Source organism: Sander vitreus, chromosome 24 (genome assembly GCF_031162955.1).
Source record: "Sander vitreus isolate 19-12246 chromosome 24, sanVit1, whole genome shotgun sequence".
In the NCBI taxonomy this organism is placed as follows: Eukaryota; Metazoa; Chordata; class Actinopteri; order Perciformes; family Percidae; genus Sander; species Sander vitreus.
In genome coordinates, this window is record NC_135878.1 from 4,904,752 (window position 1) to 4,932,473 (window position 27,722).

The following is a 27,722-nucleotide window of genomic DNA, read 5'->3' on the forward strand; positions in this document are numbered from 1 at the left end:
TTACGTTGACGTCACCACTCCTTCCACCACTCCTTCCACCAGCGGTACTCTGTTAAGGTACGTGGCCCAGTAGACGAGGTTGAAGGTTCCAAAGAGGACAGGAAACACTATCCGAGACATCTTGTCGATCTTGCTGACGCTGTTGTAGGTTTTCTTGGGGTCCACCATCTTTGTCTCAGAGGCTCGGAGCTGCACCGACGTTGTGTTGGAGATTGTGGAGATGGACACGTCCTTGGTGAGGTTGGGGGTGTAGTTGACGCCCGCCGAGCAAACGTTGTTAGGCTTTTTGGACAGCACCATGGGGTCTCGTTTCTACAGCGGGACAGATTACATTAAGCAGTGAATTAGTTTGAAGCCCTGCTCTGGTAAAACGCGGGGGTGCTGCAATATGCATGTATATTTTTGAGTGATGCTGCTAACAGATATATGGCAGTTTCCCTGGGCATGGTAATAATAAGGCAACTTGTATCAAAATCAATGTTGTGAAGTGATATCTATATCCTGATGACTCATGATTCAATTTATGTGGTCTAGTACATTATATAAATCATTTTCATAGTTTTTTTAGTGCAATTCACACAAAACTTACTTTAACTTACTTGTCATTTGGGATAACTTTAGATAAAAGTTATACCTGGAAAAAGTGGTCCCATACAGAAAATGGGAAACACGTGTATTGCACTCCTGTAAAGACTAAAAGATTCATACCAGTCTCATATCTGTGCACTTACTACGTAGCTAGAGCCAGATGACAGCTGTCTTAGCTCAGCATAAAGACTGGAAAGAGGGGGAAACAGCTAGCCTAGCTCTGTCCAAAGGTAACAAAATCTGCCTCCCTACTGTTAATTAATAAGCTTTAGAAGAGTGGGCATATTTAAAAATAAAATCTATGGACAGAGCCTGGCTAGCTGTTTTCCCACTGCCTCCAGTCTTTATGCTAAGCTAAGCTAATTGTCCCCCCAGGTGCTAGTAGGTGTTTTTCCTTTTCTTTTACCTTGGCACTGAGCCAGACTGGCTGTTTCCCTTGGTAGATGCTAGATCACACCCACTGAACGAGTCACCGAACGAATCTGGCATACTACGTCAGTGTCAACATTTAACTTAGCAGCTAGCTAACGTTAGCCATGAAGGGTTTACACTTTAAAATGTTTAAATAACCGTCTGTGTGTTAACGCCTGCGCAGTATACCAGTGTTGGTGTTCTGTGGGTACGATCTAGCATCTACCGGTTCCCTCTGCCTTTATGCTAAGCTAGGCTAACAGTCTCCTGGCTCTTGCTACATATCTAGCATACAGACATGAGAGTGGTATTGATCTTCTCATCTAATGAGCCTAAAAATAAGCATAATATGGGACCTTTAAAGTAGATTTAGCACGGCACAGACACCCCCAAGTTGAATTTATGGTGTGATCAATGTGTTGTTCTTAAAGGTGTTTTGCACCTAAATATGTATTGTAGTGTCCACATGCTGTACCTTAGGGGGCTGTGCTTCCAGAGCCTTCTTGCCATCCCAGGCCCAGCTCCTCTTGGTGAAGTAGTTCACCGTGGCAAACTCGATGAGGGCAGAAAAGACGAAAGCGTAGCAGACGGCAATGAACCAATCCATAGCTGTAGCGTAGGCCACTTTAGGGAGTGAGTTCCTTGCACTGATGCTGAGGGTGGTCATGGTCAGCACAGTGGTCACCCCTGGATGCAAACAAAGGCCATGACAAGTTTAAATTGAGTTTTTACAGGCCGTCTGGAAACGAGTAACAGTCTCCCCTCACTCAACAAATGTGGGCGCTTTAATAACTCTTAACTGCCAGCTACTGCAGTGCTGCTGCTCAGTGGGCTTCTGTTATTCTCCCTTGTGTGAATGTGCATGACAGGAATATTACCCAGACAAACAAAACGTTACGAAGTTAATGAGTAAATAAGCGGCTTCACTCACCAAAGACAGTCCTTGCAGGAACTGATTCTCTGTTTAGCCAAAATGACACCTGGGACAGGATTACAGTCATGAAACACGGCATATACGTCTGGATGACAAAATATCCAATCTTCCTCTTCAAGTAGAAGTGGGCCATCATCACTGTATACTGTCCTGAGGGGAGAAAAAAAGGATACAAAGTTAGATAGGGACAATAAACAAGGCGAGTGGTTACAGTACAGTAGATGTCTCTTAATGATAGAGATATCTGCTTTAAGCTGAACCACGGCAGGGTAAGTATTGTTTGCACATAGTTAAATTATTAATATGTGATTTGACCTCCTTACAGCACAACATGTTGGGTTACCATATAGGACATCATAATCATTATTGGCTGAATTACTTTATATGACCACAAACTTGACAGCTTGAAAAGGGGTCATAAACTATTCTCTTCATCTCCCCCCAACTAATGTATCTCTCCTCCTTCCAGTGCAATTTCATGCAAACTGCAGAATGGAAAGCTGTGGAGGTGGAACAGTTAAAAAAATGAATCTGGGATAAAGAGAACATTTCATATGCAGTTGAACCTAATGGCAAAATGAACCTGACTTTAATACCATTATTAAACTGAAAAATGGGAGCAAGCGGCATTAATTATTGTGAGGACATGACAATAGATTATTATGCGGTTAAAGTCTGGGATTCAACAAAGGGGTGATGGCAGTTGGAGGTAAATCCAGAGAAAGTGTATCGAGGGTGGAGAGATAAAAAGAGAGGGGACACAATATTCAGTTAAACAAGAGAAGATTGCATTTGAGGCTTTAAAAAATCCTCTGCAGCAGTTTGTGACTGCAGGCGCTGGTAAACTATGAAAAACCCAATGACCATATTCCACACACGAGGGCACATGTAGACAGACTCCCTTTCTCTCCCACACACACACACACACACACACACACACACACACACACACACACACACACACACACACACACACACACACACACAGTAATACATGAGGCTTTCTCCAGGCAAAATCGGATTTTTGAACCTCCCTAATCCCTGGTTACAATCTGCACCCTGCCATCAGTGAGAGAAAGAGAGGGAGTGTGGAGGAGGAGGGGGGGGGAAGAGAGGCTTCCTGTCCTGGGATCCTCACAGAGCTCTAAGCCCCGCCCAGTCCGCCCTGCCAATTCAGGCACCGACACGCACACATATACACTCTGAAACACACATGAAGCATGATTTTAAACTGCTGACAGACAGCCACCACACAAACACACAGACACACACCTCAGCACACACTCCACGGAGAGGGACACTCACTGCTGCTAATCACTGGTGGGATGGAGGGGGGCTAACCGTGTGGAAATTTTCTATCTTTTATGTTGTTGTTTTTTTCTTATTTTACAGCTGCTTGTGGAATAATGATCAAATGTTCTTGATGGGACTGGCTGACGTGCGAAAGGGGAAGAGGAAGCAGTCCAGAAAATGCACTGTGGAGATTCCATCATCAATTGACAGCAGCCTGAAAGTGAAGTAAACTTGTTTATTTCGCAGGCGCTCAGTGCTGACGGCAGCTGTATACAACAGTTATCAACATCACCACCACGGCCATGCCTCGTTTAGGAGATCCACAACACCGTTAGTTCTTACTGCCACCCCATCACCTGGGCCCTCGCACGCCCTCATGACTCCAGGCCGTCTGGCTCACAGCTACCCCGTCAACTTCTACTGCTGTCGGAAACATCGAGGCACATCCAGGCGCTGCCAACCTGGGACACCCCAGGGTCACCTTTGCCCTTGATGCATGGATCCCGACAGGACTGGGGGCGGAGGAATGAGGAGGAACATGTTCCTCTGGTGGATCTTATTGCTTTTCTCCCAAGGATTTGTATTTCGCAACGTCCAAGGGGAACTTCCTTTTATCTCAGGGAACAATGCTGCCATGTTGGTCAACTGGTGAGTAGGAAAAGAATGTTTTTTTAACTCGCTCATTTGCCTTAAGGGTTAACAGAAAGGTCCAAACTAGTAATTATCCTCTGGCAATGAGCTAAAATATTCCAAAGCATACTATTCCTACAAACTGTACATAGAACTGATGCTATAGTACGTCTTATCTACTTTTAGAGTCATGAGTTATTTTTGGAAGGATATTGTGGTCTAAGATGGTAGAAGTCACATCCTTTAAGATGTCTTTAAAGAGAAACGTATGGGCTAATCTCCTTCTTCATGTCCTCAAATGAGAGGGCAGTCTAAGATTAGATGTGCTAATTAAAGGCTCACAACATCATGCAATATTTTGAACTGTGGACCTCCATATGTGAGGTTTCAAGATCTATGTTCATTTTCAACCAATAAAAAAAGTTTTTTATTGAGGCCACGCAGCCACAGCCAGCGGACGAACTGCTGCTGCTCAGAGTAACAACACAAAAAAGGCCAGACAATCATTCATTGACTGCTGTTTTGAATTTTGATGTTTACAAGTGCTTCATAATATTGTCTAGGCCCAATAAAACAGCAGGTGGCTGTCAGATGTATTTTAATCATTTTAAAGCATGTTAGCATGTTTAGCATAGCTAAAAGTGTCATATTTGGACTGTAAGAGTTATTAGCAAGAGAGTCAAACACATACAGAAAGTAAATTAACCTACTGGACTGAATGTGACCCCTGAGCCAAAACTCATCAGTTATCTCCACCACTGATTTGGACGCTTTCCAGACAGAAGCTTTGAGCTGCATGAATGATGATTTACTGCTTTTAGTCCTTCGGCTAAATGAAATTCACAGATAGCATTTTCTTGTAATAATCAGAACAACAGATGGCAGTTTCGATGGTTTTGGGGTGAACAAATAATGCAATAAAGTAAACTGTTGGACATATAAATACATATAAAATGACCACGGCTATTGATTACATGTTGAAGTTAATGATGTATTTCTAAACAAAAAGATGAAATGGCATCCTCTGTAATGTTGTTTTATGCCTGGTCTTGATCACAGATATGAGAAGATAGGAGTAGTTGGTGTCTATAAATAATGTCACAGGAGGCCAGAACTGGTCAAAATTATGCTGGAAATGTGGCAGAATTTGATGGGAAAAAAACGACGATGAAACATGGCTAGCTTAGATGCATAATAAAGAGGTGTGTAAGGCCTTAAGGATACACACAATGCATTTGGGTGAACACTGAATGTATACACAAGTTGGTTATATAAGTCTGTTTCACGTATATTCTGGATTAATTTCCCACTAGGGGTGTAAGAAAAAATTGATACACTTCAGTATCGCGATATTTTATTTAGCAATACTGTATCGATTTTCAAAAACGCAATATCGATTTAAAAAAAAAATTTAGTTTACGTGCAAATGTAAGACAGTGGTTCACGTTTATGTTGTGTTTAAACCCCCTACCGCTAGATGGCTATGCTGAGACGCACCACTAGTGTCCTTGCCTAACAGTGCCTGACTTTTTGCTAGAAGCTAACAATGTAGCTATGGCTGAACTTTGGCCTACTTTAGCATATAATAATTAGCTCACTAAGAACCTGGGAACCACAATCCCAAACTGGCAGTTTGATTTTCTGTGTACTGAATTGTTTACCTAAAGTAAACTTCTTTGACTTTTATGCACATCATGTCTTTTTTTAAATATTAGTTTTTCTAAAATTATACTTCAAAAAAATCCCAATATATCGCCTTTTGCACAGTATCGAAATATATTGCAATATATTGAATCGTGACCCATGTATCGTGATATGTATCGTGTCGCCAGATTCTTGCCAATACACAGCCCTATTTCCCACAAGACTACTTGATACAAAAAATGAAATTTTACAATTCTGTTTCTAAGGAAGGCTGCACACAACCCTGATTTTTCTTAACTTTTTTTTTTGTATCAGTGCATTGTCATCTTTAACTTTTATAAATGTTGCATGCATTGATATTTAAAATCCCTTACCCCTAGCAACATTTTTTTTGTGGTTACCAGAAGACATTTGCCAGCCAGATATTTAGCCTTTCAGCCAACCTTTTATCAACTGCTGTACCCAACTTGCAAACTTTTTAACATGCCAACCGATCAACCATCCAGCCAGTGAACCAGCAAATCAGCCCTCCAGCCAGGCAGCAATGCAGTCTCTCAACCAAAGAACCCTTTAACCCTTTACTTAAAAGCAAACGCAAGGTTTCAGTTGGGGCACGCAAATAAAAAAAAACACTTGGGAAATCCACACTTTTAATAATGATTCTACTAGAAACTGGAGGGAAGTGTATTACAGTTCCGTTTTACATAAGAGTATTAAGCAGATGCCTTTCAAAGCACCCACCCCCACACACACACACACACACACACACACACACACACACACACACACACACACACACACACACGCGCGTCAGAGCAAGTCCAATCCCATCATACAAACAGACACACAGATTTCTTTTCCTATCTTTGTGAGGACCTTACTTTCATTTTAAGTCAAACTATTTCCATTATGCTGAACTTCAAAATTACAAGCCTTCAATCATGCCTCATAAAATCAACCTTATTTAATGTTTCACCTTAATACTGGCCCTAAACCTAACCCATAGCTCAGATACAACCTACAGTCGAATGTACCAGGTCAAAATGTCCTCACTTTGTAGTTTTCTTTTACCATTATGGTGAGGACATTTGTTACTCATGAGGATAAATGTACAAGAGCACATACAGACAACACACACAGATACACTCAGCGACAGCCAACCAACCAATCCCTCACTGATCTGTGATGTCATCTTCTTATGCAAAAGCTGATGGGTGGTTGGATGGGGGGGATTAACCCTAGGTCTCAGGTCTCTCTCTAGCTCGATGTGTTTGTGTGGGTGTATGTGTGTGTGTGTGTGTGTGTGTGTGTGTGTGTGTGTGTGTGTGTGTGTGCATGGGCTCATGCGGGGATAAGTGTTGTTTGACAGGGCTGTCCGAGCCTGTAGACAGCTGGTTGTGTGAGGGATAGGCTACTCTCCTCCACTAGCCTCCACTCATTGACTCTGATCTCCTGATAATGTTTCCCACATTTACGCTCTGCCTCGCACGCCCATCTCTCTCTCCTCGCAGCGGTTATCTTTTCGAATCTAGAATTGGTTACATCACATTATTTGATATTACACTTATCGTGCATTGCATATAGTATGAATTCACTCATGAAAAAGGTGCAAAAGAAAGGGCGAGAATAAGGGGGATTGTATGAGTGAAAAAGTGAAGTGAAGATAGAATTGTTGCATTATGGAGGTCGTCGAAGATCCTTTTGGCAAATGTGATGTGATCCCAATACTTAATATAACACAATGTAGTTCATGTTATGTTCTTTAAAAGGTTAAGGAGTAAGGGATTATTCTATATCTTTCTTGATGTCACAAAACCCCATAAAAGGCCCAAACCAACAATGCCATTAGCCTCTCATTACAATTCAACCGTAGTTCTCTACCTTATCTATGGCACTCAACCCCAACACCCTGGTAAAAGTAAGTTCCTAATACAGCCGGGCACTCAAACATGAGTAAATATGTAATGTCTCTCTTACACACACACACACACACACACACACACACACACACACACACACACACACACACACACACACACACACACACACACACACACACACCTCTGCTTGTGTGTATGTTCTCTGTGCTGGAGGTTAACCCGATAAGAAGGTACTGGTTGAGTCTGGAGCCGTCTTCTGCCACCATCACAGGCTTAGAAGCTCCCTCAGTCCAAGTGTAGACCACCTCTGACACCGGATAGGCATCTGAGAGAGAGAGAGAAAAAGAAAAATGACATGAAATTAGCTTGTGACTTTACAATATAACTTGTTCATTGTTATTATATGAACATCCAACATGCAAGTTAAACTACTAAGTAACGTATCACAGTTAGTTCCAACCCTGCCATTGCTCATATTATATATATATATATATATATATATATATATATATATATATATATATATATATATATATATATATATATATGTGTGCTTGTATATATTTGAGTGCTAATGCAGTCTTTCTAGCACTTTTTGATTAGACCACCGGCTTACAGCCAAAACAAAATTTCGCTCTGTGTGTGGGTGGATAGATGAACCACACTTCTGGGTCAGAGGTGAGCTCCTCTGTCAGCAGGAACCAGACTGAGTCAGATTAACCATAATGTGTTGCATCACACTTGTGATGAAAAACAGAGCTCAAATTCTGACGCCTCTCCTTCTATTTCACCCCCCCTGCCCCCTCCCCCAAAGGGCTAAAATATGGAAAGATGAAAATTGTAACTCACATGCAGAGAGGGATCTGAAATGGAATGTTTGTTGTTTTTATCTGTCATAGTTCAACTTTTTATATCCAATCCAAGTGCACTACTTATTAGAAAATGTCACCTGTTCCAAATCAGCCTTATATCAAGGTTTCGACGTATTTTAGACACAAAAAAACAAACCTTTAAAAATGAGAGCAGGGAGGAAAATCTCTTTGTGATCATGTCATCATACATAAGATTTGAAAAAAATATTGATGATCTTAAAAAAACATATTCCAAAAATAGACAGGCTGAAGGGGAAATTGGGAAAAGAAATTATCTGCTCAGAGGAAAAATAATGAGAGAGGAGGGCTGCGTCAGCCCACCTACAGTAGATGCTCAATTTCCTTTCAAATTTATTTTGATGTGCTGTAAAGGCTACAATTTAATACTGGGGATAGAAAGTTGCTAAGATTTTTTTCTACCGTGACAAGCACTGCTTTTAGTGTGCATGGTTCACTGTCAGACATGCATGCAATCTTGATGAATCATGTTGAAAAAGGAGGATGTGCACAGGGAATTCTGTGCAGCCAAATGTATTTTTGTCAACTGAAAGTGAGACCTAGACAATTATGTACATGGAATATCTATGAATAGAGTAGAAAAGAAAATACTTTGTATACTTTTGTGCGTGCAAAAAGACAAAACTTGTGTGTGCAAAATCTGCTATTAAGAAGGGTACATTACATACATCATATTACATCCAGACAATAAACATTAAAACACATTTACATAAAAACACAATACACAACAGAAGCTATACTAATAGGTGCACCAGGTACTTTAAGGTATTTAAAGGCCTGAATCAAGGTTAAATAAATATAGTAAGTACTGTGTGCTGAGGTAGCAAAAATGAATTGTAACTTGCATGGACAGAGGGATTTATCTCTCTTTTTTTTTAGATCTTGAATGTTTGTCGATTACAGGACAAGCCAAAACTACATTAAAACATTCTAATGATTACAACTTATTTTGCTGATTGTCAAAAACACTAATGAAACCCTTACGTAGCTTGGCCTCGCGTAACTGGGTCGTTTATTTCTGTCCAGTGGATAACATCTTTACTTGAGTATTTCCAGTCTGGGTGCTCACTTGGCAGCTGCATACTGGTGTACAATATATGTAGTCTTTACATTTGGGCACTCTCAGGCCAAAGGTCAGTGCCTTAATTGTAAGGTAGTTAGCTTGCAATAAGGGATTATTGGTGAATTTCATTACGCAGAAGAAGAGCTAAAGGCTTTGGCAGGCAAAACGGTGCACCTGTGCCAAAATTTCAACAGTTCATGCTTAATGCTTTGCTGCTTCTGTCTTGTGTGCGAGGCAAGGGGAGCCGCAACTCAGCCAAACTCATCACTTACTAGCTCTACGCAGTCTGAGTGAAGCTGCCTGAAATATTAATGGAGATAAATGCAGAGGATTTCACAAACCCAAATGTGTTTTTTCCTGAAGAACACAAGTTGTCAGGAATTACCACAGGGTCGCTTCCTCATCAGATTTTTAACAGTATGTAATGAGAGCTGGACGATCAAATGTGAGAACAAAAACTGAATACTGATGTACTAAAATAGAAAACCAACAAGTCCTCATATCTCAACAACAAAACGGTTGCTTAACAGTGTCTTACAAATTCAAGGCAACTAAAACTATGTACTTTGTTGAGGTTAAAGTTAAAAACGATATAAATATATCTTTTGTAACATTGTTTGAATATACAAACAAGTAGGTCAGCTAACATAACAGCCTAATGTTAGAACAAATACTCTGAACTTTCAGTACATGTTTGCTTCCTCTACACTGCAGAAGCAATCCTGTTTGTTGTGTTTGCAAACAACTCATGAAGCGGACGAGCTTGCGAGCATTTGAGCTGGTAAAATCAACAATCATCAGCGAGAAATTCTGAGAGGTAAATCAGCCTCTGCTATCACTGTAAACTGCATACGTACCGTACGAGAATGGAAAACAGGCGTAGCAGCAGCAACTAACGGGGGTGAGGTTTAGAAAACAGTCAATTAATCTCAAAACTGCAAAAGGTCACTTGTCGGGAAAGCATAAAACATATGTTGATAGGAACCAACGCTGTCATTTTTGTGGTAAAGACAGTCTGGAGAAAGTCAACTTTGTCTGCAGGTGAAAGACAAATGCAGAGCTTGTACAGTAGAATCAAACAAGAATTTGGGCCATGGTTTGGCTTTAGAACAGGTCCAGCCCTCTCTTTGACCCTCTATATCCTGATCCATTCAACTGATTCACTGATGTTCAGGTATGGTGGCTTGGACTTCTTTCTGCTGTTCACGTTTATTAATACAAGTAATTCAGACTTTCATATCTAAGAATATGAAAGGCTCCAATCAATCATAAAATGATTCTCTACATATGTTCAGCGGGATCTTTATGGGTTGAAGGCAAGATAAGCTGAGAGATGACTCATTAGAGCATCTTTTATTGTTTTCCCTCTGCTTACTAACAGGTTTTGCGCGCCTCACAACATCATCTGCATCTTTATGCACTTATTCGGGGAACAAGCGTTTTCTAAACATCCGCCTCGTCATAAACACCAGCTTTGCAAAGTTCCACATGACAAGTCTTTTTTTGTCTAAGAGCTGTTGATTATGATAATCTTGGTTTTGGAGAAAGTCGTTTTCTTTAGCAGCTGTCTTTTCTGCCTGTATGAGTTGGCTTCAACCTGTGGCCTTTTACTGAGGCACATTTTATGTGGTTGTCATGGTTTTCAAGACAGCTCCTCACAGAGGTTTACAGCTTTTGTGTCTGATGCAACAATTCCAACGCACGCTGCAAACACCAATGTTTCCAATGGTTCGAACTCCCACAGATGCATGGTAAAATAAGAATGTGCAGCACTGTTAGCTGCCATTTCGTTTTGTTTTAAGAAAAAGGATTGCATCTTGAAACAAATGCTACACATTAGTGTACTCGCCATTAACTGCATACCTTAGAGTATTACTTGCACTCCTAACCCTATGTGAGTGCTGTATGGCTGAAGGCCAGCAGCTAAATTAGGATACAGGTACTGTATGCCAGAATAAGGGATTAGTTGCCCTTACTTGAACCAACTTTAGAGCATGTCCTCATGCTTTTATTGCACAACATATCACTATTCAGCGGATTCAAGGAACCTTTTAGTTCCTTCAAAAGTAGTTTCTGGGAATAAAAGTATTTGGGTGGATACCTGGCTTCTGTCACCAATTGGGTAATACAAGGAGCTATGGAAGACAGGTTTATGAATGCCAATAAAGGCTTTTATGACCATCATAAATAGGGCCCAGGATGGAGCACATAACTCTGCCTTACAAAGCCAAAATGCCATTACTACATATTTGGTCAAAATTTTGGTAAGAACGGAATCTGAATGTTGGTAATCCTTTTCATTTTGTTATTCCACACAAATAGATGTGGTAGTAAAACCAATCATACCAGCTAAAGGTAACCAACGTTAGCTTAGCAGAGTGGTAGTAACTGCAAATTTCAGCTTCCACTCTTGTGGAATGTATGCAATTTGATGTGGTAGATATGTAAGTAAGATAGGTAAGATACTTTTAAATCACATTTAATACATATTACATTGAAAATTAATTAATTATATTAATGTCAATATAAATATGTACAGTAGATAGACAGCACACACAGAGATACATCTAATTATCTGTTTAAACTTGTTAAAATGGACAGGAAAAAAAACAAATTTCATTGGTAGATACTGAGTATTCAGCCTAAACTCAAAACATTATAAGCTTTTTAACTGTTACGCAGTTTGCTGGCCAGCCTGAAAAACCCCATGAATCTTTTAACGTTCACTGCTTCTGTAGTCATGGCTCTCTGTCTTTGTAGATGGCTTCATCAAATTCAGTTTTAACAATGAGGGATTACTTTGGACCATTTTTCATTACATCGGATGTGGTCTCCTTTCATCCCCCAGTGATGTACAATAGTAAACAGCTGAGACAGTCAAAATACTGCTTAGTGTTGTCATGGATTACTGGACTAAAACAATGTTTGTGTCGGGCAATTCAGCCATTTTGTTTATTTTAAGAAAAGGGATTGCAGTCTTTCTTTAAATTGTATTTCTTATCGCAGATTTTAACTATATCATCACGTTGTAGTAATGAAAGTGGAGGAGCAGCACGTTTAGTATACGGCGTGATGTCCCCTCAGGACAAAGGCTCAATCAGGAGGTAGTCCGGTCAGCTCGAGTTGTCACAGTTTTAGACTCAGCGCTACAAAAAACGAACGGAAAGACATTCTCCCTACGAGGACACTTCGCCCTGTGAACCTGCAGTGTCGCCATCAACACATTATTCCTATTATACACTTACACCCCCCACCTGCAGGTCATGGCACCGGGGCGATTAGATTAGAGAGAAGGCACTACAGCTCTTCCTCACTGTAATTGGATTGAAGTCAAATGTGCTTCCCTTCCATAGTGAGTGTGGGTGGACTGCGTCTTGCAGAAATCTTGTGATACAGTAAGAGCCTCATCCTTTTAGCTGAAGAGGCTCCCAAGGTGTGGCATTTGGCCAGATCTGTCTTTAAATACCCCCAGGGCCACTCAGGTCTCTATATATCCTCACAGGTAGGGCAACCACAAAAGCCGTCCTTTTAAGAAGGCATTGGGGAGAACCCTTCCAATAAATGGCCTAATTAAGTGTCAGAGAACATGCACTAATCTTCTCTTTTCTACACTCAGTGACCTCTTCCAATGTTTTGTAATAGTAGAGGACCATTTATATATATAAAAAAGGTGCTCAAATCAGCAGCATCAGAGGTCCACACTTGACAGTTAGCCAGGAACATATTTGGGTAAAACCCCTTTGCGATGCATTTCGATTGACTTAAATTGACTGTGAGTGATTTGACCAACGTCAGTTCGTAATCCTCTCTGGTAGGTCAAACCTGAGAAGAGTCTTGTCCAGCTAACATCTTTGCTTGCTATTGTATGTTGATCCCAGTCAGTGTGCATACCTTTCTGAACTCACTATTACTGGTATGACCCGTATCTTAACAGCATGGCTGACATTAGCAAACTTATTCTTCTATGATGCACATTATGCAGTCAATTCGCTGACTGTCCTTCACTTGTGCTACTGTTACAATAGCTTAGCATTTTAGCTAAGTGCTTTAAAAGTGAACTTGCCAATTTAATGTCAGGAAAGCAAAGACAGCAATCTCCAGTAGATAATGACTTTTTTTTTTTTTTTTAACTGCAGCAGCATTCTATCAAAATGCCAAAATGATTCCTTATTGTTCCCTATATTTGGATTAAACTATAATTTATTGCTGATTATCACCATTGTACATCACAATAGCTGGGATTAAAATATAGTGTAGAACAAGATAAATATATAAGTAGACATTCAGAGAAGGGATTTTACTCACAGCTGCCAAACTTGAGAGGGCAGGCGTGTGCATCCATGGGGAAATCCTCCAGCTGCATGGGGCATTCTGCTGATATGGTCAGTCTAATGCATAAAAAAAAACATACATTATACCCATTCACCATGTATCATAGTCTTACTTTAGCAGTCACCACCGTTGATTGTGTAACTAGGCATGTGGCTCTCTTGTACGACAAAGCGCTGTGCAATTACTGGAACAGCTACAATTGCTGAAAATTACAGGGTACCAAAAACAATTAGAAGGAATGTCGCAGCTTCACTATCTTTGCAATAACAACCATTAAAACAATCTAAAAAAGGACAAAAACTAAGAAAAGAGAGAGAGAGAGAGAGAGAGAGAGAGAGAGAGAGAGAGAGAGAGAGAGAGAGAGAGTACAGTTTCATGCATGACACTTGCAAGTGCAGTATACAGAAACACTGGTATTACAGTGGCAATACTACCACCTGGTGGTCACAGTGTTATTTAGCTCCATAAAAGATAGGGAAACTTTTCAAAATGACCCTTGGGTGACAACCTCTCATGCCAGACATTTTTTTATTTTGTTCAAATATGAATATTACACACAATCCTAATACATACTAACCCATTTGAATCGCTAAGGACTTGAGGTGAATCCATCTCCTGCTTCATTTCGATTTATTCAATCCTTCACATACATAGCAAATCTAATCTAATTTTGTCATTCACGACATGTTGCCATTTTTAGCTGCCGTGATGGTACCTCTCTCTCACTATCCTTAAAAAAGAACCGCAAGATTAAGTGAATCAAGCATACAAATCTGCCCTAGATTGAATCAAGTCCCCTGGGTATTCTTGCTCAATGCACAATGATAAACAGTAATACAGTGATATGATAATATGGATTCACTGAACTTAATGGGCTGGATGAAGGGAAATTCAGTGCTGTGGAAACCAGTGCACGTTTCTGCATATGTTATGTTATGTTATGTTTCCTACATGTAAAGATTTCTCCAGCATATATCTCAACATTAGCTGATGCAGCAAAAGCCTCTTGGGTCATGTTTTCTTTATGCTCCAAAACCTCCTGCATGTACTGTATGTATCTACCGCAGGAGGTTTCCCCAATTATATTATTAAACCAAGCTAAGCATAACAAAGTGGGTTAAGAAGCCACCTCTGGTCCCTACAGAGTTGACTGTTTGGGACTCAGCTTGCTTTCCAAATCAGTGTAGGATTATCCAATAGCATTATTGTGTCTAAAACAGCTAAAGGGTTGTGTATGCAGGAGAGGAAAGAATGTCTTTGGGATAAATAAATAAATGAGAACATGGCTGTTGGCTATTATGCCATGTCCTAATTATTCATGTGGCCTTGCCCCATTAGCAGGGATGCCTGTAAAGATAGGCTCTTTTAATTTGGGGTGTGAATAGTGCCAGAAAATCAAAAGTCAGAATCCATGCATATGATTGCAGTTATAAGTTAAATCTCGGGCGTAAAATAGCCGCTCAGAATAATGATTCTGTTCAGCCAGTATGGACTGAGTGGAAAGCAGTACATCACAGGGGTAACACGCCAGAAACAGACAGCATATGCACCGTCACACCTGTGGGAAATCTAAACTTTCCAAGATGCCTGACCTTGCAGAAAAGTCGAGAACTTGGACGACAGGACAAAACAGAAAAGGCTGAGTTTTGAGTCCAGGAGCTTTTTGCTGTATTAACCACTGAGCCACCATGCTGCGCCATCTGTCTTTTCACACTAACAAGCACATTTTTAACAATCTCCCAACTTGTATCACATACAATCAGTCTCATGGAAATTGGGGTTATACAATATATCCAAGGCGCGAATAAATAAAACATGTTTTTAAGGTTAAATAAACTGTTAGAAGTGTTAAAACGTGAGAATGACTAATTGCCAGTATGGTAGCATATTCAAATGACTGCATAGAAGGCCACAAGTCTAAAGGCAACACACGGAGCATGAATGAGAATGGCAACTCAACTGTACCTAATGATAATGGTGTGTAAAGCACTCACTCCCTGGCAATATAGAGGTTCCAACCAGATGATAAAGCTGTGTGTGTGAGCTGTTGCAACCTATCTGGTATCTGGCTATAATGGGCCGCCATCAAGCTCTATGCGCATTAAGCGGAAAAGGGGCATTTTATAAATCATCCACGGAGACAAATGCATAGAAATTTGCTCCATAAAATCAACCGCTCCTCCTCAGTGTAATGCTTTTATAAATGAGAGAGGAGCTTTTGTTGACACCCATACATGATGTGGAAAGTGTGTGTGTGTGTGTGTGTGTGTGTGTGTGTGTGTGTGTGGGGGGGGGGGGATTGTACATGTTTTAAGAGTCGGACGTGTGGGTGTACTAATTCAGAGTGTCTGGGTAAATCCTATGGGGAGGTGCTTTAACTCCATATAATGGATGCTATAAGATAAGCCTTTATTGTTATTGCGCAGAGACTGCCACAATTTCATATTTTTGCACTCAAACTACCAGACAAGTTCTTACATTGTATTTTGTAAATCTTTTCATCTGGAAAGCACCTTGTGCTTAATGCTTGAAAAGTGCTATATAAATGAAAGTATTATTATTATATGTTATGAATGAAATGTGTAAGTGCTTACAGCACCCATAAGTGTTACTGTTTACTGTAGGTGGATTGTTATATTTGTGTAATACAGTTGGTCACCTAAATCTTTATTGAACATTAGAGTAAATAATGTGTATAACTACAGTTATGTTAGGAAATTGTAAATAAAAATCTTTAAATAATCAATTTTGCCTTATTCTAAAGATAACAAAGTGAAAAACTGACATATAATGCAAGCAGGCATATAGAGAAACAAAAAACTGTTGTTAAGTTAGCTGTAACCTGCAAGTACCCAGATGACCTGCGTGTATGTGTGTGTTAGTGTGTGTTAATGCAGGAAATAAAATCAGCGCTGCCTGTGGATAAGCTCCGCTGGTAATGACAAGCCCAGTGCTGTAACAATTAGACGATTAAAAGTAACCTACTGCTGCTTTATTTATTTACTGTGGCGAGGAAATGCGATGCCGTTTTTAGATTATGGAGGCACAAGCTCTCTCTCGCATGCACACTCATGTATACATTTATTTAATTCGGACATAAATACACGTATAGATTTCCATAGAATGACACATACGGAAATGAACGTGCGCACATTTACGCAATCCCTCACTTGTTAAGCCTCAAGGTCAAAGTTGAGCGCCACTATAACTGTGATTAGTGCAGTAGACATGCCTGACATCCGCAGTGTGTGTTCATGTGTGCGTTGGATGCATGTGACAAAGAGGTGACTATAAATACGCACTTCTTTAGATATGTATATATGTCAGGGTGGTTGCATATGGATAAGCTGTCATCCATCCAGCATTATTCTCCCTGTGGGTGGCACTGGGATCAGATAGAGTGCTCTCATCCGTGATACAGTCACTATTAAGTCCTGCAGCTACAGTAACTCCTGAGGATAAGCACACAATTATTCTAATTCTATGGTGCAAAAGGTCAACGTGAGTCCTGGAGGTTACACTGCTGTTCTACTAAACAAAAACAACTATTTGTACATCGGAGAGTCACTTTAAAAGGGATCGCGTCTCAATTTCCTAATTAAGTTGTAAATACTGACGGTTTAGTTTAGCGTGATCACCATCTGGTAACTGGCCTGTTTCTTTCTCTCTTTTTTTTATTTACCCCTACGCCACTGCCAAAAACTATAGTTCACAATAAGGCTGCTTTTCATAATGGATGATCTCCCTCTGCAGTATTTCTCAAAAACTACATTTAAAGAGACACTTCATCATTTGCGTTCATATTTCATTACGTAACATATATGTCTCCATATGAATTTAAAAACAAAAGTAAAAGAATAAGAAGAAATACAAGGATTTTAAGTAGGGCTGCAACTAACCATTATTTTCATTGTTGATTAATCTGTAGGTTATTCTTCTCAATTAATTGATTAGTTGTTTGGTCTATAAAATGTCAGAAAAAGGTGAAAATGGTGATCAGTGTTTTTTCAAAGCTCAAGATGACGTCCTCAGATGTCGTGTTTTGTCCACAACTCAAAGATATTCAGTTTACTGTCGCAGAGGAGTGAAGAAACCCATTGTAGGGTGGCAATTAATTTAATAGTTGGCAACTAAACAATTAATAGATTAATCTTTGCAGCTATTATTTAAAGAAATACTTGCAATATCTACTATGTACTTTACTCTGTACTACAGACTTGTCCAGGACAAATCAAATGCCTCCGATTGGCCACCGGGTGACACTGTTATCCTACAGTGTGAGGCACTGAGGGTTTCTATCACTGTATTTTTTCTTTGAGTTCAAAGCTGTATTGTATATTATGTTGACCTTGCTAGCTATTTTTTTCCACATTTCTATGTACTCTTAAACGCCTTTCCTTCATCAACATAAGCTCTTAAAAAAGCGGTAGGGCACATAAATGGGAGGTGTCCTCTATTAATTTCATTTCTGAGACATTTATGGCATAGAAACACTCCACCTTTAACCGCAGTACTATGCAGATAAGTGTACTTCTCTATGGTTAGCAACATATCTGAAAGGAATGAAATCTCTGGTTGCAACAAGTACCACCAACCTTGGACAACAAATGGACTTCTAGTTATTCATAGCTCATTTTCAGTGTTTTTTTAAAAGGTAGAAGGGAAAAAGACTACATATGTTCACGCCAGAGTGGGAGAAGCGTGTGTGTTAGAACCTACCTCATAGTGTAAAGCAAAGTGCCGTCATCCTTCAGCCTCAGCAGCTTGTTAGGCGTGGTCATGTTATGAGCAATAGACTTCTTGCCATTAAGGAAGAAGGTATCGGGGGTCCAGATGTTGCTGGCCAGCAGGTTGTTCAACGGCAGCATCTCCATGGGCCCTTTGAAGCACAGACGCTCGTCCTTCCAGGTCTGACGGAAGAAGACGTCTATGGTATATTCCTAAGGGAAGAGTAAAAGAGAGGTTTTAGAGAGTTCTGCTAGAAAAAGACGGGAAATATGAGCCGAACTGCATACTGCTCTCATGTTAACCAATCTATCTGCTCTCTGATCACTTTATTTTGAAATATACTGAAGGGATGCCAAAAGCAAAGGAACTTCCTCTGGATGGAGCTCTCAAGTTTCAGAGCATAATTTCATCTGGTGTGTGTTTACCAGTGTTGGGAGTAACGGCGTTTAAGTATAACAGCGTTATTTTTTCAGTAACAGAGTGATCTAATTAATGACTTTTCCCATCGTTGCAACGCCGTTATCGTTATTGAGAATGTAAAGTGGCGCGTTACTACAATTTGGTTGAATGAAGCGCGAGGTGTCAGGCTTTGGCTACACATCAGCTGCCTGGAGAGAGCAGGGGGGGGGCGATGATGACACTGTTGCAAATGCGATGATGATTGGCTGGGTGGGTGGATGCCCTGCTCACGCTGTCTCACTGTCTCTGACTACCACTAAACACAAGACAGCAACAATGGCGACGAGCCAGGGATATTCAAAGGTAGTGTTCTCGAACTGGAAGTACCGGCACTACTCTTATTGAAATTAAAGGCAAGAATGTTTATGTAACATGCACGCTATGCCCAGGAAAAAAGACTTTATCCACATCTGCCTCAAGCTACTCGAACCTTATGAAGCACCTCACATCAACACATGCTAACTCGACAAAAATAAGAATTTTATTTTCAATATTTATTTTTTATATGTTTTTATTTCTATGTATATCATATGGCAGGCTGCAATCTATTGAGTTCAAATAAATACCAAATGTTCTTAAATACTGTATATAGTGTTTTTATTCTTCAATCAGTTAATATAAACATCTTTGACGTTAAAGATGTTTTAGAACGTAATAGCGTTATAGAACATAAAAAATAGCGTCACAGTTACTTTGTTGAGTAACTAATTACTTTTACAATGTGGTAACTGAGTTAGTAACTCAATTACTTTTTGGGAGAAGTAATTTGTAACTGTAACTAATTACTTTTTTAAAGTAAGATGACCAACACTGGTGTTAACCCAAAACAAGATTTTTAATTTATACAGAGTCTTAGTTTCTGTTGCTGCATCATTTTCTCCCCTAATAGAGCTTTTGGGGCATTTTCTTGTCACATTTCAGAGTTACAAGTAAGTACATGAAGACAGACATTGAACTTGTTCTTTGCAGTCAATTGTCAATCAGCACACTATGGTCCAGTATTATGCTCACTATGACAGTAGCTCCTCCTTTATGCCTTCATAAATCCACTAAGATTTTGCAGATATGGTAAATCAAACATTGCGGTGTAAAAATCCATCATAAATTTGCTCGTGTGTGAAGTATCGACCCGCTTCAAGCTCAAAAACAACAATAAATGAACAAGAAACAAATATTCCATCCCACAGAATAATGATACTGTTAGCAGGCTGACATACAGGCTTTTATGGACCGCAAAACTGTTCAAGTCTCTTGCCACATTTCATTAATCAATCATGCACCCTTGTCAATACCTTTTTTCAAGTCAATTATAGGAAAGTGGCAACTGTGGTGTTAAAGTGTGCCAGGGATATGGCAGGGTGTAATAGAGGATTTAATGAAAGAGGAAATGTAATGCTATTCAAGTGAAACCTTATAGTCTATAAGAAAATACATTAATAAAGGGATGAATCATTTGGAACAAGTTGGAATAGACCAGTCACATTGTATTAAATCTCAAATGTTTAAGTCATCCACATTCATTTTGTCTCATTAGCAAGAAACCAAAGAACCAAAAGAAAGAACCAATCTTCAAAGACACAACTAGGACATGAGTGTACTTCCAGCGAACAGCATGAGCAGTGGTACCAGTCTCATGAAATGTAAATATATGTTTCAATCTAAAAATATCAACAGTAGCCTGGGTGGGCTTTGGAGACGTGTGTGTGTGTGTGTGTGTGTGTGTGTGTGTGTGTGTGTGTGTGTGTGTGGGCTTGTTTATGTGTCTATGGTGTTTGCTGCAGATCAACTCACCATCTCTGTGTCAGACACCGGGCCAAAGCTGGTGACAAAAATATTCGTCTGGATCTCTGTGACATTTTCTGTTGAGACAGCACAGGTGAGAATGTTTGAGGTGTGGAAAAGTTGTAAAAAGGCACTGAAAAGCACAATTTAACTGCATTTTAATTGGAGCTTTATAGGCCATATATTGGGGTTCATCAGCTATCTGCAAGTCAATGTCTTTCGATGATATTTGGGACATCTTCCCTGACCACAGCCACATAAAAGGAATGAATTTTAACTGCTCAGTGGCTGCAACTAACAATAAATTGTAAATAATAGTTTAAAAAGTCCACTGTGATGTTTTCAAATGTCTTTTTGCCTGACCAACAGTCCAAAACCCAAAGACATTCAATTTACAATGATATGAAAGGAATCAGAGAATGTTTTAGTTTTTTTGCTTAAAAAAATGACTTCAATAAGAAAATGGGGGAAATGGGTGGCTTATAACTAAGGGGCATGCAAATGGTCTAATTTAAAGTAAGTAAAAATAAGATATTGAGCAAGAAAATCAGTACTGACATTTAAAAACCTGCATCATTTGAATGGCAGCTACCGAATAAAGCCGTGTTTTCTCTGTATTCATTTGAGTCCACACATTTCCATAATTTTCTTTCACAATGCACTTCTTCTGAATATGAGGTGAAAAAGGTAGCACATTACTTCTGTCATTTGTACCAGCAAAGCCAACAAAATCTCCCCTATGCATATAAATTTGGTGCTGGCGAGCCGGGATTGGTCGTGCTGTGGAGAGCAGCTTGTTGAATGCTGAATGAAGGCTTGAATGTTTTTCTGGTATGTATTTATAGGCCCTCTTGTCAAGGGTAGCAACCGTTACCAGGATGTTAGAGCAGGCTTTCGCCATGACACATCAGGCATTCGGCATGAAAAAGCCTAGTTTCTTCCTATTATGGGACAAGTACTGTATGCCGATGGGAAACAAATGAGGACAAAATAAAGAGCTGGTTGGAAAATCAGTGGAATAAACACAGTAAGTGCCACGCTATTAGAGAATGTGGAGGTAGGGATGGCGAAAATGAAAAATGCAAAGCTTTTATTTCAGTGGGCCCTTAGAAAAAGAAATCTCCATCTTTGAATGCCAATTTGTCGGCTCTCAAGGTTATCTCCTGTTGCCAGCAAAAAGAGCTTGAATAAACCACCACAGCACCATGAAGACTGTGTTGAAGATGGCCAGATTGATTTACTCTCCCTACCATACAAGAAAAAGATTGGATGCGTTCATGATCCTCGCCATGGTTCAGAAGGAAACACAGCATCTGACAACATGTGTTTGCGTTCACCTCAGCTGGGTGACATGGGAGCAAAATTCCACATCTGCTCGCACAGTTTCTACCCTTGTATCTGCAAGTCTCACAGCTATTTCCTATGAATTAGTACATGAAACGGCAGCGGGAAACGGTGCCTCCCATAGCAGAGTCCAGGTAAGCTGGCTAAGTTAACATGCTGGGAGGTTGGCTGTGGCATTATGATATTATAATAAGGGCTGCAACTAACAAATACTTTCATTGTCAATTAATCTCTTGATTATTTTCTCGATTAATCGATTAGATGTTTGGTCTATAAAATGTCAGAAAATGTTCAGTGTTTCCCAAAGCCCAAGATGACGGCCTCAAATGTCTTGTTTTGTCCACAACTCAAAGATATTCAGTTTACCGTCACAGAGGAGAGAAGAAACTAGAAAATATTCACATTTAAGAATTGAGAATTTTTACTTTTCTTACTTAAAAAAATTTATCAAACCGTTTAATCGATTATCAAAATAGTTGGCATATTAATCGATTGATCTTTGCAGCTCTTATTAGAATGTACGATCACTGAGTTGATTTCAAATAAAAGGGTCTGAATGATGCTGAAATAAGATCCCCAGCAAACCTCCGAGCCCCGGCCGGAGCCTGTTGTCATAACCGTCAAGGAGCCCGTCCAGGATCCTGGTGAACACTGTGCTGTTGTCGTTGGCGGCCGCCTCCTTTGGAGCCTCTGAGGAGGACAGGCAGAGACTAGGAGAGGAAACAAGGGAACAAGAGTAAAAAGACTGAGGAGAAACAACATCCTGGCATTGGTTTAACTGCAGGACGTCAAACATGACACAGTTATTGTGATTAATTAGCTCGCCACATTAAGGACAAGCTTGTAGTGATTCATTATTCAACATAAGTACTGCTTACAACTACCAGTAGAGATAATTAAGGCTTTGACATGTGATCCAAATATAAACAAATGAGTTCTCCGGCTAAATATGGCAAGAAGCAAAGCATTATGTCTCGAGGATGAGCACATTCTCTGTAGCTAGAAAATGAGGAAAATTATACTTGTGTTGTATTATTATTATTTTTTTTTTTAGCAAAGAACACTGTGTTCATACACTGGAATTACCAGGGAGAGACACAGAAGCTGGATTTGAACATGCAATCTAAAAGCCATTGATCTACTCAGATGAGAGTTGACTATTCCAGTGATTTACTAACAGCTTTGCCCCAAAGATCTTTTTCGCTTTTGAGCGCAGGACAGCCACTTAAGCAGTGATGTAGCAGAGTGCAGATTGGATATGCGATCAAGAGAGGAAGGCAGAGCTTGCAGGAATCAAACAAATATGTGTATAGATATACATATGTGAGAGTAATTTACAGAGCTGCAGATGGAGCCATTTGTGATTGCAAACTGAAAATTAAACTGAATGACTAAATTGAAGCAAATGGCAACTTTAAAACATTTTGCTTCCATAAAAAGAATGCCAAAGCTATATACTTAAATAGCATTCCACTTAGTTTTACTTAGTTTACCTATTTTGGCATCCACATAGGAGCAGCAGGGAAAGGACGAACCTCGTCATGACTGAAACTCTGCTTACTTGTCTATTGTTTAGACCTGTAACAGAAGAGACAAAGAAAAGAACAAAATTGCATCAGAAAATCACCAAATACCATAGCCACTACACTATCCTCTAAATATGATGAACTAAAAGGTCTAGCAATCCTAATAAGGCACCTCAACTCACAGAGGCAGATCATTACAGGAATCACTAACTCAAGCTGCCGCCGGGACAATCTCTGCTCAATGAGGCTGTAACTGTTCAACATGCAAAACATCTACCTCACAAACTTCACAGATACTATAAAGGCTAGGATATGATACATGTTGATTTGTGCAGTGTGATCCCTATCATGTAAAGCTTCCACTGCGTTTGAATCCAGGCATTACAATTCATATGGGCCACCCCACCTCCCCATTACTCTCCTCCACCATCACCTTTTCCCACTCTCTCCATCACCAAAAACATGAATCTCACTCCTATGTCAGCTGTGTGTAATTATAAAAAGCCAGAAGGTAAAACAAAGGGGGCTACCTGAATGCAGATCCATCACCACCATATTTTTTTTTGGGGGGGGGGGCTTTTTCCCCAAACAGCGACTGCAAGCTTGGGGTCTCCGTCGGCAGTGTTGAATGTGGGCGATCACGGGTTCAATCACCTAATCCGCGTGCTTGTCGGTTGTCTCCCCTCCTTCTCCTTAGCTTCTCCACCATGGGCTGTCTCTCTCTCTCTCTCTCTCTCTCTCTCTCTCTCTCTCTCTCTCTCTCTCTCTCAGTCAGCGGTTCCCCATCAGGCGGTGTTGTAGTAGTCTATCTGGTCTTCTCCTCCTATAGGCTACAGCGCCTTCCTTCTTTAATGCCTGCTGCACCGCGTCTCCTGCATCGCCACCAGAGGTGTTGCAGCAGCGGCGGCGCATCACACAGGCTGCCTCCTCGGTCTTATCCGCCAGCCTCGAAGGAGACTGGATTCACTCCGCATTTTTTCCGTCTCTTTCGCTATACCGCCTACCGCCGGTGCGAGAGGATGAAGTGCTGCAACAGAGGCTAATGATTTTATATTAGGTGCTGCCCATTGGTGGTTTGGGAAGAGGAGGCGCGTTTCAACCGTTTAATACTTTTAGCTTAGTCATTTCAACCATTTATCCGATAGGCTACATGTATTTCAACTCAGCATCCGTTATGTTTAACGTTAGCCAACGATTTAAACCATTTACCAAAGTTAGGTTCAGCTATCTATTTCAACAATTTATTAAATACTTTCAGCTAACTATTTCAACCACTAAACCTTTACTTTTATTTATGCTAACTATTTCAACCACTTAGCCATTCATTTCAGCTATGCTATTTCAAACACCCAAACTATTCTAACTATTTCAACCATTGATGGAATACTTTTAGCCAACTATCTGCTATTATATTTGAATCCCTCTCTTATTTCTAGTTCATTTAATTAGCTGAGCTACTCTACAAATGTTCCACATACCAACCTGCCAACTGCAGAAGTAACCCATGGGGTACAAGCCTGTTTGGGAATAACTGGCATGTCATACAAAAATAAAACGTGAGCCTAGATAGATTTTGGCTAACACAAAACAACTGTGAGATCTGAAACAAAAAAGCAGCACTGCTGGACCCCGTGAGAATTTTTTTTTTTTTATCTTGTTATGAATTTGCATACTGTAGGTACCGTCAAAACAACCGTTCCCATTTAAATCCTCCTTAAAAAAGTCTCAAACCAAAGTTGTTATCATCCTGACTGTTGCCATAAGAGGGTAGCCGAGTTCCATGTTTCGTAGACTGTAATTAGTGTCTGATGTTTAACTTCCCTCCACTTTCCTTAATAATATGTGGACGGCACCTGCAGCCGGGAAATGTAAAAAAAAAAAAGGCTGATTTCAGCACCACGGACAGTTCCTGCAGAGCGATGACCGGTTGGACAAATGTGTGAGGGATTGGAAAAATAAAGATGTGGCGCGCGCGCGCGCGCGTGTGTGTGTATGTGTGTGTGTGTGTGTGTGTGAGAGAGAGAGAGAGAGAGAGAGAGAGAGAGAGAGAGAGAGAGAGAGTATGTGCGCGTGTGTTAATGTGTGTGCAGATAAGAAGGTGTGGGTTGAGGGCTCTCCTAGAGGAAATCGACTGCCTTTCAATACTTGTCCTGCAGGCATCCCACTGTTTTAGATCCCTGCTTTACTGCAGGCTACAAACCTGGGTCGAAGCAGAAGAATACAGACCGCACAGATCAGTTAACCCACTCAGCATATCAGGGAGGGTTAAATCAACCAAAATCCACCTTTTAGGGTTAATACACTTCTGAAATGTTAATTAAAAGCCATGGAAACATAACCTAAAACTGGTATCTTATAGGAAAACTAAATCTTCCCAGACAGTAGATGTTTGTTTATGTTAATGCTTGTGATTGAAATGACTAATCACCCGCTTTTGAATGTTTCATTGGTTAAAAGCTATTTTATCATTAATTATGTCATCGCTTTTTTTTCTTCCAGGAACGCTGTTGACGGAAACAAGAAGTTGTTCGCAATCTATGACACGAGGTAGGATATGTCACAACAAACAAACACACACACACACACACACACACACACACACACACACACACACACACACACACACACACACTTATTTATTAATGAGGTTCTCCAACTGTGTGTTACGCGCACATGCGAGGTTATAATTATCCACGGAATGTCTGACGACACCAATATTTCTCAACCTAAATCATCTATGGCAGAGCCCTACATTTTAGAAAAGGCCATTATAGGTGATTACCTGGCTAATCAATCACATGCATCGATTAATAGGTTGATAAATGCAGCCGTCCCGCCCCGATATTATTCGGGTCCCGCCATTTTTATAGGAAACACATAGGAATGGGATTGGCGCAGATGGAGTGAGGAGCACTGTAAAAAATGTCCCTCTTAACAAGCCAATTTGGTGTAATAGTCTTAAAATATGTTTCTTTGGGAGGAAAAATGATTAGATTAAACTCTATTATTATTCACTTAGCTGTTTCAGTTCATTTTCTAGACAAAATAATAAAGCAAACTGAAGTAATTAAAAGAATACAATCTTGAAATAAGATGTGTAGATGGAAGTGAAATGATCTCACGTATTAACAGAAAACACTGTAGTGGTTTATCACACACAGCTGTGATGGGGCGTGCCACTCAGCCTGTGACAACAGCGGATTTTCTTGTCTTAGAAAATAGCCCTGGTGTCATCAGTGTTATCTTGAATTGGGCTTAAAACTTTAATTCAAGTTTGAAAGACATTGGCATGTACCATCTAGGGAGAGTTGAATGAAAATATGCTACTGAGTTGCATTATGGCAATTGTAGGATGCAGTGTATTTGGAGCTTGACGAGGACTAAAAGTAAGTAGGCTATATCTCTGCTACTTTGATTTGGACCCTTCCTTTTAGAATTTGTCTCCTGTGAGTCCCACAACTTAATGAAAGTGCACTGCATCGCTAGAGTGACATTTTAAACACTCACATCCTACCAATTTACAACACATATAGACAGTAGACTATAAGTGTAACTATAATAGACAATATAGACAGAGGACTTATTGGCAGTTGAATTAAAAATGCTACTACTACTACTACTACTACTACTACTACTACTACTACTACTACTAATAATAATAATACTACTACTACTAATAATAATAATAATAATGAAAAAAAAAACAGTTAAATGATATGAAAAAAAGTAAATGTGCATTATAAAGAAAGGAAACTGAACTTTATCTGTTGGGATATTTCCCCTCAAATAAAAACCCCTGAATATACTGCAGCTAATGTGGGGTCATTTTTTGCAGTGTGTAAGTGTTGGGCTTCGTCTTTCATTTGAACAAGCAGAGTGCCTTCACCGCCACCAGCAGCAGCATCCCTGCACACCCTCCTCATCAATATATGCGCTTCAGCTCCTGAATGTAAGAGCCTCACAGTCAGAGACGGCAAAGAAAAGCGGAGCCAGTGTTCATGCCGAGGAGCCGATGTCTGCCCATATTTCATATCTGACTCCATCCACTGCAAGCTGCTGACACCCCCCCCCCCCCCCCCCTTTCTCAGTCGACTCTCTCCTCTCGGGCAATCAATGGATTTACTCTGATTTGAAGAGCGTCCGGAGCCGTCTCGACTGTTGCTGTTATTGTGGTTGTAAAGAGCGGAAAAGAAAGAAATAAAGAAATAGGAAAGGGTG

The 27,722-nt window shown here is 40.2% G+C and overlaps 1 protein-coding gene across 1 annotated transcript; it reads right to left on the reverse strand.

Moving 5' to 3' along the window:
• On the reverse strand, positions 1-24,059 carry LOC144512670 (gamma-aminobutyric acid receptor subunit alpha-5-like). The gene is made up of 10 exons (XM_078243511.1): positions 24,035-24,059; positions 23,472-23,556; positions 22,564-22,688; positions 20,644-20,711; positions 18,385-18,605; positions 13,639-13,721; positions 7,562-7,705; positions 1,931-2,083; positions 1,475-1,686; positions 1-312 (listed from the first exon to the last, which is right to left on the reverse strand). Exons 1-10 carry the CDS (start codon positions 24,057-24,059, stop codon positions 1-3), a joined length of 1,428 nt encoding a protein of 475 aa, XP_078099637.1.
• Between the last annotated feature and the right edge of the window lie 3,663 nt (positions 24,060-27,722).

Excerpts from the sequence above, each read along its gene's own strand:
- LOC144512670 (XM_078243511.1), bottom strand. The coding sequence starts at position 24,059 with ATGGTGGTGATGGATCTGCATTCAG. Across the intron at positions 20,712-22,563 it reads GCTCCGGCCGGGGCTCGGAG|AAAATGTCACAGAGATCCAG; the intron begins GTTTGCTGGGGA and ends CTGTCTCAACAG. Across the intron at positions 2,084-7,561 it reads GAACATACACACAAGCAGAG|GACAGTATACAGTGATGATG; the intron begins GTGTGTGTGTGT and ends TTCTCCCCTCAG.